At 44.0% G+C, this 12782-nt stretch overlaps 1 protein-coding gene across 2 annotated transcripts in view; it reads left to right on the forward strand.

Moving 5' to 3' along the window:
* DGUOK (deoxyguanosine kinase) overlaps positions 1 to 7676 on the forward strand; it is a 35793-nt gene extending 28117 nt beyond the window's left edge. For both annotated transcript variants that reach the window (XM_065929573.1, XM_065929574.1), the window contains 4 exons: positions 625 to 772; positions 6218 to 6333; positions 6893 to 6992; positions 7426 to 7676. In XM_065929573.1, the coding sequence (XP_065785645.1) occupies positions 625 to 772; positions 6218 to 6333; positions 6893 to 6992; positions 7426 to 7452 (391 nt within the window). In that variant the 3' untranslated portion in view covers positions 7453 to 7676. The remainder of the gene's footprint in view (positions 1 to 624; positions 773 to 6217; positions 6334 to 6892; positions 6993 to 7425) is intronic.
* The last annotated feature ends 5106 nt before the right edge of the window (positions 7677 to 12782 follow it).

Consider the following 12782-nt stretch of genomic DNA (forward strand, 5'->3'; position numbering starts at 1 on the left):
TTTAGCCTTCTCGTATCTGGATTAGAAGCTCAGAAGCAGAGGAGGCTTGCTTCTGAGGAGAGTTTGTTTTCTTGGTGATACTGCAGTTAGTAGGAAATGCGTTTCCTGCTCCACAGGGGACATGACTTAAATACAGTTCCTGCTCTACTTCTTGGCTAGACAAAAGGATGGCTCTGCAACCTGGAGCCTCAGAGCCCTTGAGTCCTTAAAGTACGTCGTGGGTGCTTTATACTAGGTTGTTTTTTGTTTGGGGGCTTACTTACAGTAATAATGAAACCTTAAAAGTTTGCATTTACACCATTTGCACATGTTTTGACTGGTTTCTAGGAGGGAAAATTGTTAGCCACCAGTGGTACTATCTTTCAGTGCCCGTTTTCTTCCAGTGGATTAATCCACTCAGAGATTTTGGCCTCTAAAGTCTAAATGCTATTCTCAGTATTGAGCAAAAGATGTAGGTGAAGAATTCAGACTTCTTAAAAATCAGTAAGGAGCCAAAAAGGTTAAGTGGTTTGGACAGACGTGGAACAAGTTGTTATTAATGTGTTTTTTGCTTCTTTTCTTTTGCCTTTCATTCCATTTCCCATTCTCTTCCCCTCACCCATCCCCACCTACATTTCCAACCAGGTATATCTTTGCAAAGACTCTTTTTGAAAATGGTTCCCTCAGTGACATTGAATGGCATATCTATCAGGACTGGCATTATTTTCTCCTGCAGGAGTTTGCCAGCCGGCTCAGATTACATGGCTTCATCTACCTCCAGGCTGCTCCCCAGGTAAGACAGAATTTAAAGCCTTAAACATTAGGGCCATATGAAACTTAAGAGGTGATGTTCTCTGAGCCTCTCATTTTCCATTTGGAGAAAGTTGGTTGTGGGTGTTACCTGGAGCATGGAGAGCAGTGGGTGAACACCCTCCCATTCTAACACAAGGACCCAGTTCCCATAGGCTTTCTGCAGCAGAAGGCTAAAGGGTCCCCTCTTGATGTAGCGATCACCTAGAGAAGATTGCGCTTTATCACTTGGATCTACAATTTCGACCCTCTGACCAGCTAACCTTTAGCCAGTTGCCTCAGCTTTTCCTTCCCTCTAACTGGGTCATTAGAGTCCATGGTGGTATTAATGGTTTCCTAACTAGCATGTCATGAGGACGAAGAGGGTTTCCTCACCTCGTCCTGATACTCTCCTAATTCGTTGTCTGCTTTTTTGAACCTTAAGGATGCCACTGGTAAGGCACGATGGACTGTGGGAGTTGCATCCATGACCTCTGACCTGGACCATGGGGCCAGCCCAGCACACAGTAGGGTGGTGATGTGGAGTCTCTGGAGACAGCAGGGGTCCTTGGCTCCGCCAGCCATGGGGAGGCCCTGGAAACCTTTCCCCTGGAGGAGTCCTTGTCTCCAATCCAGTGTCACAGACACTTGATCTCTTAAGGACTCTTCTGGAGTGGGAGTCAAGGCGGGGGGTATTTTTGAGGGATGTGTTGCTCTCACCTTTTTAGACAGATATATGACATACAGTCAAATGCCAGGTATAACACATAGTCTTAGGAGGGAAAGTTCTCTTCAGGCTAGAGGCCAGGCTATTAGGGATATGACCAGTCTTGTGGAAGGAAGAAGCCTGAGAGCAGACTGGCCAGGGTCAGAAAATGGGTGGGAGAGCCCCCGGGAACCAGAGGGGAGAGGACCGGATGGAAGGGCCTGACCTCAGGAAGGGAGGCAGCAGGCAAGGGCCTTGGGTGTGAAAGGGACCAGGTATCGGGGCTCTTTGTCAGGAGCTTCTGAAGATTATGAGGAAATAGAGATTCCACGGAAGTAAGTAGGGTCTCAGGTTTAAGTGAAACTCAGCTGGAGATGCAGTGAAGCCAGAGGGCTGAGAACCTTCTGTGAAAAGAGCAAAGCTGAAGGTGGCAGCCTCGCACACTTATGACTTCTTGCCGTTGTTATCATTTTCTGGGAGCGGGAACAGAAGAGACCAGTTATGACGTGACTGTACTGTAGGGGTGGGGATTGGTGTCAGTGTTTAGGGGAGAAGGAGACCCCTGCCAAAAGGATGGTTTGAGGTAGCCGAATGTAGGGTTCAGGTGAGAGGAAAGCCCAGGAAGGCTCATGGCCTGAGCCAAGGATGAGTTAAGAGCATTGTGGACTTGAACTGAGTGAAGATTGTGGTTGGATTTGAAGAGGTGACAGGTTTCCAGTAGGAGTTCATAGGATGGAGAGTTGAAAGTAGCAGTCGGTTGAGGGGCTAAGCATTAAGAGAAGAATTGAAAGTACTGACACCTAAGCTTTTCCTGGTTCCTGACCTAACCTGCTGGGACACTGGGACCCAGCACGGAAAGGAAGAAAGTCTTCCCCACATCTTTGTGTACTTGGGAACTTTGTGAGATGGGACAAGGATGGTAACAATGGTGGTGGTGATTGTAATTATTATGGTGTAGCTGATAACATCTTTTTTGAGAGACGAATTGAGGTATTTCAGCTGGGATAGAATAAGGGTTGAAGGATTAAGGATTACTGCAACTTGATGGTAGAAAAAAATTGCTTATTCATTTTGGGATTGGATGGGGATTTTGGTGCTATTTTGATGGCACTAGAACCGAGAATGTTGATTTCCTTCCCCTGAAGTCACTCCTGGCCTCTGCTGTGAGACCCGGAGGGACTGTGAGAGAGCAGAACAGAAGTGAAACATCTCTATGGAGAAAGCGGTGTGAGCGCCCGGTCCCCAGTGCAGAGTCCCGGCAGATGCTGGCTTAGGGCTCATGTGATGGGCTTCAGAAGGGCGTTTTGCCCCTTCCTACCTACTCTTCACTAACCTGTAAAAAGCAAGCGAGCCAACAGTGGGGAAAAAAAATCAGAAGAGAAATGGCTGGGCCTCAGTGCCCCAAAGAATCAGCAAGAGAGAGTGCGGCTGGCCGGTGTGCCTCCAAGAGCCAGGCCGTGTTTGCAGCCTGGACGCCGTGTGCTGCAGAGACCTGGGGACCGGTGGCACCTGAGCCAGACCCACGAACAGAGCCTGTCCAGCTGCTGTCTGACCTCAGGCAGTCCGAACAGTCTAGGAGGGTGGGGTGGAGTGAACAGCAGCTGCCGTTTGTGGCTGCACTGTCTCTCCTGTTCACATTCAGTGCGTCCTCCCCATGAGGGCTGAGGTAAAGAGGAACCAGACTAAAGCACTGTTTGCACAAGGCTGGTGTTTTGGTTTTTTTTTTAAGAACTTGTAACCGTATCAGTACAGCAAGAATTACCCGAAATGTTCAAAATAGAGGTTTACCTAGGCTTCTGGGTGGGGGGAGAAAAGTTTGCTCTATTAAGTAAATTAATAGTGCAAAGGGAAATGTTAGCCTATTTTAACAGGAAAGACTTTAGCATCAGTGTTTGCCTGCCAGCAATGAATGAATAATTACAGTTTTTATAAAAAGAATTGCTCCACCCTAGTGTATAATTGAAAACATAACGTCACATTCTAAAAAATACGCATTTTCATTAATTCTGATAATATTTTTCTCTCAGGAAAATTAGGTAGCTTTGCTATGTTTAGAAATCCTGAAGCTACCTTGCTGGCAGGAATGTGAATTGGTCAGCCTCTAAGGAGGCAATCTGGCAGTGTGTGCTAGCAGAGTACATAGTTTTGCCCTATTAATCATGCTTCTTGGAATTTACTCCATAAATATGCTCCTACATAGGCAAAATGGCTCATGTGCAGGGCAGCATTGTTTATAATAGCAAATTATTATAAACAACCCAAGTAGTCATCAGTAGAGGCCAGTTAAATATATTGTGCTCCATCCATGCACTGAAAAACTCTGAAGCCATGAAAAAGAACTGGAAGGTACTATACTGACATATAACAATCTCCAAAACATATTCTTAAGAAAAATAAGAACTAAGTATGTAACAGGAGACCTTTTATACATATTTTTTAAGTGGAGGTAAGACTGCGTCTATGTGTAAAATCTTTCTGAAAGTAGACAGCAGTCACTAACATCTGTCATCAGTGGGGTAGAGAGCTGGGTTGTGGTTAATCAGGGCTGTAAGGCTGTGTGATGGGGAAACAGGGGAACAGAGGGAGAAGTCTTGAAGCAGTCAGCAATGAGGAAAAGATGTAGGAACAGAATGAAAGAAGGAAAAAGAGGAGGTTCAGAGTGAAGGAAAGTAGAGATGGAAAAAGATGAAAGTAGGAGCAAACGGTCAACAGAGATAGACTAGGTCAGAAATGAAAACATTCAATGAATATGTGCAACAAATATGCATTGACCACCTGTCCTCCCAGGCCGTGTGCTCAGCCCTGAACCAGACAGATTTTGGCCTGCCTTCTGGGTCTCCCCCAGTCACCATGCCCTCAGAGCACCCCGTGCAGATCTCCTCCTGTCATCTGATACAGCTGAAATGCCACCAGTGGTCTGTTTGTCCAGGGTCTAAAGAGTGCCTGGCTCACAGAGTGTGCTGAGTAAGCTGGTACCAGCGGCGAAGGGGGAGACCCTGCCTCTTCCAGGAAGCTCCTCAGACTGCCCCAGCCCAGTTGCTGTCTTCCTTATCTGACTTCTGTACTTAAGATCCAAACCTCACAGTAGAGCACCTGACTTGCTGTTTTGCATATGTTGTTTTACTTGTTATCTAATTAGATTATAGAATCCCTAGGACAAGGACTTCATCTAACTTTAGAACAGTTCTTAATTCAAGGGAAGGAGATGAAAAGGGATAAGTGCTAAAAGTATTAGCATGTTAGACTGTTAACCTGTGTTAATCAATTTGAAAAGTTGGGCAGAAGATCATAAATGAAATTTGTTTATATGGTTTTCTTTCCATAGAGAAAAGATGGTACAAGAGGGAAACAGCGAAGAGTGCATCTTTGGGAATAGTATATATTGTATTTGGGAATAAAAGTTTGCATTTGGGAATAAAACTTAACTGTTTGAAAGAGAGAAGTCCTAAATCAGTGAGTTAATCTACGTGTTCTTCCCAGGACAGATGACACTGAATAATGAAGTGTTTGCCATGCATAGAGAGGAAGGAAGGCAATTTAGGCAAAGCAGACATTCAGAGCGAAAGTTTTGAGATGCGAAAGAGCTTGGTCTGTACCGCAGACAGGAGGTCACATCCGGCTTCAGGAGAGGAAGGAGCTAAGGATGTCAAGAGTGGAGAGTTAAGAGGAGTGGCCAGACTCTGGGAATGGCCCTGTATGACCAGTAAAGGAGAAGGTCGCAGTCTCTCAGCCATTGTGCTTCAGATTTTCTGACCAGATGAAGACAGACTGGAATTATGTGCACACTGGAAGGACTGAGAGACAGTGAGTCTCAAGCCTCACTTTTTTATTTTTTGAACTTTGACCTATGCAGAATTTGCATTCTGCCCCAGAGTGAATGTGTGATACGACTTGACTTCAAATTACTTACCCTTTTGTAAATATGATGTCACTCATACTTCCTTGTGCCTGGGACTGCAGGCGATAAGCACCTTGTGAGGTACTTTAAGCAAGGAGAGTCATACCGTTAGAGTCAGCCCTCTGGATCCAGACATGGAACCCCGATGTGGAGAGCCCTCTGCCATTTCACACACATAAAGGGTCTCTAGCAGCCTTGGAATTTCGTACCCCCAGAGGGTCCTGAAACCAGCCCCCACTGCACATATTGAGGGACAGCTGTTTATTGCAATACTCTGGAAGGGTGGACTGAGCAGGAAGAGTAGGAGAAAAGACAGCATTTGCCGGGAAGTGACAGGCTCCCTTCTGTGAGTCTTCACAGTGACCCGTGGGGTTGATGAGAGGACATGAGAGCCCACCAAGCTTACCCCCTGGTGGCTGGTGAAGATGGGAATTTAGTCCTGGACCTTCTGACGTTAAGGCCTGTGCTCCTTCATACACTTCACTGCCTCCAGGAGGCAGAGGGGCAGAAGGCTCTTGCTCCATAGTCCAGGTGAGCAACGCTGGGGCCCTGACCAGGACAGGGCAGAGAGAGAGGCAAGGAGAGAACCAGCTGGAGAGAGATGAAAGAGAGTTCAGTGACTTCCTGGATGTGGCGGGGAGGAGGAAAAAAATAATAATTCCAGGTTCCTAGGGTAGATGATGTTTGCCATTACCCTGTGATTCACTAAGAAAACAAGGCCGCAGAAGGAATGTCATAGCGCTAGGGCCCAGGATAGACGTAGCAAGTAGGCCTGAGAGCCCCCCAGCTTTTGTAACAGCTGAGATAACCCATGAGCTCAGCAGAGCCTGGGGATTGTCTTTCAGGTTTGTTTAAAGAGACTACACCGGAGGGCCAGGCAAGAGGAGAAAGGAGTTGAGCTGGCGTATCTGGAGCAGCTTCACGGTCAACACGAAGCCTGGCTGGTCCACAGGACGACCCCGTAAGTGGAGGAGAGAGCGGCAGTGGGCAGAGGCCGCTTTCCTGCAGCCAATCATTGAAATACAGGCAGCTGGACACGCAGCCCCTTAAGCAGGCTCAGAATGTCCTGGAAGTGGCTGGAGTTGTCAAGCGTTGTCCCCATCAGAAATTTAATACTGGAAATAATCCATATATTCCAAGAAACTTTTTTTATTAAATTGTTTCCCAGCTTTTTTATTTTTCAATATTCCCCTAGACTGAACATGGTGATTGATGATGATGAAGTAGTTGGCTCAGGGTAAAGGGCTGAAAAATAGTCAGTGTGTACCAAGTTAACATCCCTAGTTTGCTGTCCATTTAAGTTGTTTGGGGCTCTGACCTTTAGTATCAGTCTTCAGACCAAAGAGAAATTTCAGTCTCGTCTTTCCAGCCAACTTTATTGAATTCCTTTTTTAAACTGTTTACATGAAATTTCCCTGAGAAGCCCTGTGACCTTAGAGCTGTTCTGAATTATTAAGACTGGTGAGTATGTGAAGCTTACTGTCTTATTTCTGTTCCCTAAATATTCGTGCTTCTTACAGGCTCCACTCTGAGGCTCTGCTGAACATCCCAGTGCTCGTGTTGGATGTCAATGATGATTTTTCGGAAGAAGTAACCATACAAGAAGAGCTCATGAGGAGGGTGGGGAAGACCTTAACTCCCGCTTTTCTTTTTTTACACTTCTGTCACTCCATAACTTCAGTATGGGTTCTATGCATTGTGCCTCAAATTGCATTTCACACTCCAAAGCCTGTGGGGCCTTGGATAAGTTATTAATATAATCTCTATTCTCTAAAGTATTTGGGGCTAACAGTTGTTAAATACTTGCCTTGTAAGATGTGCTTTCCAGCTGACTTCCTCGTCTGAGGTAATTCTTGAACTAGGCATATGAGACTTCTGGGTTCTCTCCAGCTCTGTCACTTGATACCCTGGGCAGGTCACATTTCCCTTGCATACTTGTGTTCTCTTCCTCACAAAAAACTCGAAGGCTTGGCTACACATGCATTATGGATGGACTAGTGTATAGTCTCCTGAAAATGTGAAATTTAACTTTTCGTTTTTCTCTTTCCCACAGGTAAACACCTTTGTAAAGAATCTATAACCAGTACTGGGATGTTCTAGCTGGGATCTGGGCTCTCTGACTTTCTAAAGCCAGAAAATACCAAGCCACCCACCTTTCTGTCCCCTACTCCCACATGCTTTTACCCCTAGAGCGCTCTGACACTCGGGGGGTTCGGCTTCTGTTATCCGTAGACCTAGCCCTAGTCTTCCTTTGTATCTCAAGGACTTCTTAAATAAAGCCTATGCCTTTGTGGATATTGTTAATCCAGTTGTTCATTTATTTCAGCTTGTATCTACTGCTCTGAGCTCCCCTCTAGACTAGCCATTTTCACTTGAGAAGAGTCCTTGCTTGCTTTTAAATCCTTCACCTGTCAGACTTCCCTGTGTGTTCACTGGTTCCTTCTGACATGCCAGGGCAGGAATTGCTCCAGAACGCTGACCAAGCTCTGCCTTAGGCATGAAGAAGGGGAATAACGTGACTCAGGAGTGGGTGGATGTGAAGCCCAAGCCCCCAGAGCCAGGAAATGCAGCTCAAACTCCAGGCAGCTTCTCTGTCTCTTCCCATCCAGCACTCCTGGCGTGGGTGATGGGGTGGGTGCTTAGACCTTTGTCCCAAAGCTGAAGAACCTGGATGAAAGAAAAGGAGGGATGGAGGGGGAGAATAAATCACAAGCTTAAAAGTTCAGCATATGACATTTAGGGCTTGGTCATCCTGGCACTCTGGCCTCCTCCAAACGCCTACCGAGTGAGTTTCAGGTTAACTTCATGGAGTGAACTTGTCTGTGTTGGGAAGAAAGAAAATTTTTTTTGTGTGCTGCAGTTCAAGCTTCAAGGACAGGTTATTGTTAAGAGAGAAAAATACATGACTCTATAGAATTGAAGTGCTTCACTGAAAGAAGCCTACAGATCCACGATTCATCGGGATTGGGATTCCTGCACTGAGCCCTTAACAGCTGCACAGGCCCATGAGAAAATGGATGAGCTTGGGACCTAGAGTGTGGAAAAGACAGAAGCCTGCGTTTCCCCGATACTTGGGAAAACGAATGTGAGATTGGCTTCTAAGAGATGTGTGATGTTTTGAAATAGCATAATATTTCTTTATCCTACTTAAAAAATTTTTAACAGCTTTATTGAGGTAATTCACATACCATACAATTTATCCATTTAAAGTGTTTAATTCAGTAGTTTTTAGTATAGTCATAGAGTTATACAGCCATCACCACAATCAATTCCAGAATGTTTTCATCACCTCAAAAAGAAATGCCATACCAATTGCAGTCACCCTTGATCCCCCACTTTCCCACAATCCCCACCCACCTGTACCCTGCTCTGGGCAATCAGCAGTCTACTTTCTACTGATTGGCCTATTCTGGACATTTCATGTAAACAGAGTCACATAATATGTGGCCTTTTATGACTGACTTCTTTCATTTTCAGGGTTTTTAAGATTCATTCAAGTTATAATACATATCCGTCCTTCATTCTTTTTTATGGTTAAGTATTTTGTAAATATACATTTTATTTATCCATTTATCCATTGATGGACATGAGGGTTACCCATTTTGACTATTACAAATAACACTGCTATGAAAATTCATCTACAGGTTTTTGTGTGGATGTATGTTGTAATTTCTCTTGGGTATATACTGAGGAATGGAATTACTGGGTCAGATGATAACTTCACTTTTTTTTTTTTTGATAACTCCACTTTTAACTTTTTGAGGAACTGCTAAACTTCTGAAATTCTGTGTTACATTCCCTCCAGCGGTGTATGAGTGTTCCACTTTCTCCATATCATTGCCATCTATCATTTTGATGATAGCCAGCCTAATAGGAGTGAAGCTGTATCTCACTGGGGTCTTGATTTACATTCCCCTAACGGCTAATGATATTGAACGTAACTTTCATGTACTTACTGGTCATTTGTATATGTTTGGGGGAAAAAAACATCTATTCAAATCCATTTTTTCAATTGTGTTTTGTGGTTTTTTATTGTTGAGTTGCAAGAGTATATATTCTGGATACAAATCCTTATTACATTGATAATTCATATTTTCTCCCATTCTGTGGGTTATATTTTCATTTTGATAGTGTCCTTTGAAGCATGAATATTTTTAATCTTGATGAAGTCAAATTTATTTTTATCAATTTATTTTGGCATCATGTCTAAGAAAGTTTTGAATAACCCAGGGTCACAAATATCTGCTATGTTTTCTTCTAAGAGTTGTGTAGTTTTAGCTCTTACATTAGGTCTGTGATCCATTTTGAGTTAATTTTTCTGTAGAGTGTAGGAGGGGATTCAACATCATTCTTTTGCATGCATATATCCAGTTATTCCAACACTATTTGTAGAAAAGATGACTCTTTTCTCCCATTGAATTGTCATGGCCAAAAAAAATAATAGTCTTGGCACCATGTTGAAAATCTGTCCCACTTGTTTGTGTGTTTATTTGCCACTTCGGGCTTTGGACAAGACCAGGGATGAACACAGGATATTAGGTGTGTTTGGAAAGTCAATGGTTTTGGTACTTGAGCTCTGAGGGGCTCAAATGTTTCATTCCTATTTAAGTTTCCAGGAGCCACTAATGTAGAAATCACCTGTAAACCCAGAGTAAGAGCACTAGGTCCCCACCCTTTCTTCATTCATTCAATCATCAACAAATGTTTGAGTATCTCCCATATGCTAGAGACCAAGAAGGTAACAGTGAACACAGCACAAGGCAGACCTCACCCTCACCTCACAGAAACTGTCATCTAATGGAGAGGGTGATAGTCACTGACCAAGTGTTGCAGGTGTAGTGACTGTTTCAAAAGATGTGCAGGTGTACTGTGGGGGCCTATAGCAGAAGGAGCCAACGTGATCGGGGACAGTCCCCCTACAAAGTGACAACGGTTCTGAAGAATGAAGTATCTAGGCAGAGAAAAATGTCCCGTGCCAAGGCTTTCATGTGAGAATGAGGCATTAGGCCCAGAATGACAAAACTTGATGAGGTTAATGAGCTTATCATTTAAGAATGCTCTCCTCTCTACACTCTTAAAGTCTGAAGATCTGCAAATACTGTGTTTCTTTCCATTTGTAAACATTGCCTTTAGAATGTAAATATTCTCTGAGATAATCAAAGCTGTCAACAGTCTCACCTGAAACAATTTGTCATTTTCCAAATTGGTAGCTGAGCTGGTCTGGTGAGAGTAAATATTTTAACGAGGAGTAGTTTGGGACTTTGGAGAAGGATATGGCAACCCACTCCAATACTCTTGGCTGGCAAATCCCATGGATGGAGGAGCCTTGTAGGCTGCAGTCCATGGGGTCGCTAAGAGTCAGACACGACTGAGCGACTTAGCAGCAGCAGTTTGGGACTTTAAGAATGTGGGTAGGGGTAGGTCTGGGTGAAGTGTTTAAATATGGAGATTAGGTCTTCACTGGCAGGCCAGACTGGGTGGGCTGTTCTCAGTCTTGGATCAGACTGTCCCCCAGAGTCAAGTAACTGGGATTAACACATAAAACAGCTACATTTCTTTCCGGCTTCAGTTCAGTCGCTTAGTTGTGTCTGACTCTTTGTGACCCCATAGATTGCAGCATACCATGCTTCCCTGTCCATCACCAACTCCCAGAGCTTACTCAAACTCGTCCATTGAGTCGGTGATGCAATCCAACCATCTCATCCTCTGTCCCCCTCTCCTCCTGCCTTCAATCTTTCCCAGCATCAGGGTCTTTTCAAATGAGTCAGCTCTTCGCATCAGGTGGCCAAAGTGCTGGAGTTTCAGCTTCAATATCACTCCTTCCAATGAATATTCAGGACTGAGCTCCTTTAGGATGAACCGGTTGGATCTCCTTGGAGTCCAAGGGACTCTCAAGAGTCTTCTCCAACACCACAGTTCAAAAGCATTAATTCTTCGGTGCTCAGATTTCTTCACAGTCCAACTCTCACATCCATACATGACCACCGGAAAAACCATAGCCTTGACTAGACGGACCTTTGTTGACAAAGTAATGTCTCTGCTTTTTAATGTGCTGTCTAGGTTGGTCATAACTTTCCTTCCTTTAATTTCATGGCTGCAGTCACCATCTGCAGTGATTCTGGAGCCCAGAAAAAAAAGTCAGCCACTGTTTCCACTGTTTCCCCATCTATTTGCAATGAAATGAAGGGAACTGGATACCATGATCTTTGTTTTCTGAATGTTGAGCTTTAAGCCAACTTTTCACTCTCCTCTTTCACTTTCATTAAGAGACTCTTTAGTTCTTCACTTTCTGCCATAAGGGTGGTGTCATCTGCATATCTAAGGTTATTGATATTTCTCCCAGGAATCTTGATTCCAGCTTGTGCTTCCTCCAGCCCAGCATTTCTCATGATGTACTCTGCATATAAGTTAAATAAGCAGGGTGACAATATACAGCCTTGACATACTCCTTTTCCTATTTGGAACCAATCTGTTGTTCCATGTCCAGTTCTAACTATTGCTTCCTGACCTGCATACGATTTCTCAAGAGACAGGTCAGATAGTCTGGTATTCCCATCTCTTTCAGAATTTTCCACAGTTTATTGTGATCCACACAGTCAAAGGCTTTGGAATAGTCAATAAGGCAGAAATAGATGTTTTTCTGGAACTCTCTTGCTTTTTCGATGATCCAGCGGATATTGGCAATTTGATCTCTGTTTCCTCTGCCTTTCCTAAAACCAGCTTGAACATCTGGAAGTTCACAGTTCATATATTGTTGAAGCCTGGCTTGGAGAATTTTGAGCATTACTTTACTAGCATGTGAGATGAGTGCAATTCTGAGGTAAGTTTGAGCATTTTTGGCATTGCCTTTCTTTGGGATTGGAATGAAAACTGACCTTTTCCAGTCCTGTGGCCACTGCTGAGTTTTTCAAATTTGCTGGCATATTGAGTGCAGCACTTCACAGCATCATCTTTTAGGATTTGAAATAGCTCAACTGGAATTCCATCACCACCACTACCTTTGTTCGGAGTGATGCTTCCTAAGGCCCACCTGACTTCACATTCCAGGATATCTGGCTCTAGGTGAGTGATCAAGCCATGGTGATTATCTGGGTCATGAGGATCTTTTTTGTACAGTTCTTCTGTGTATTCTTTCCACCTCTTCCTAATATCTTCTGCTTCTGTTAGGTCCATACCATTTCTGTCCTTTATTGTGCCCATCTTTCCATGAAATGTTCCCTTGGTATCTCTAGTTTTCTTGAAGAGATCTCTAGTCTTTCCCATTCTATTGTTTTCCTCTATTTCTTTGCACTGATCATTACCATGTCGTAAACCTGCTGTTCTGGAACCAGAATAATTACCTTAATGGGTTTATAATGCGGACTGAGGTTGTGAAAGTTCTCAAACTCTCAGGCTTTTAACATGAGGAAG

Source organism: Muntiacus reevesi, chromosome 3, assembly GCF_963930625.1.
Source record: "Muntiacus reevesi chromosome 3, mMunRee1.1, whole genome shotgun sequence".
NCBI classification, from domain to species: Eukaryota; Metazoa; Chordata; class Mammalia; order Artiodactyla; family Cervidae; genus Muntiacus; species Muntiacus reevesi.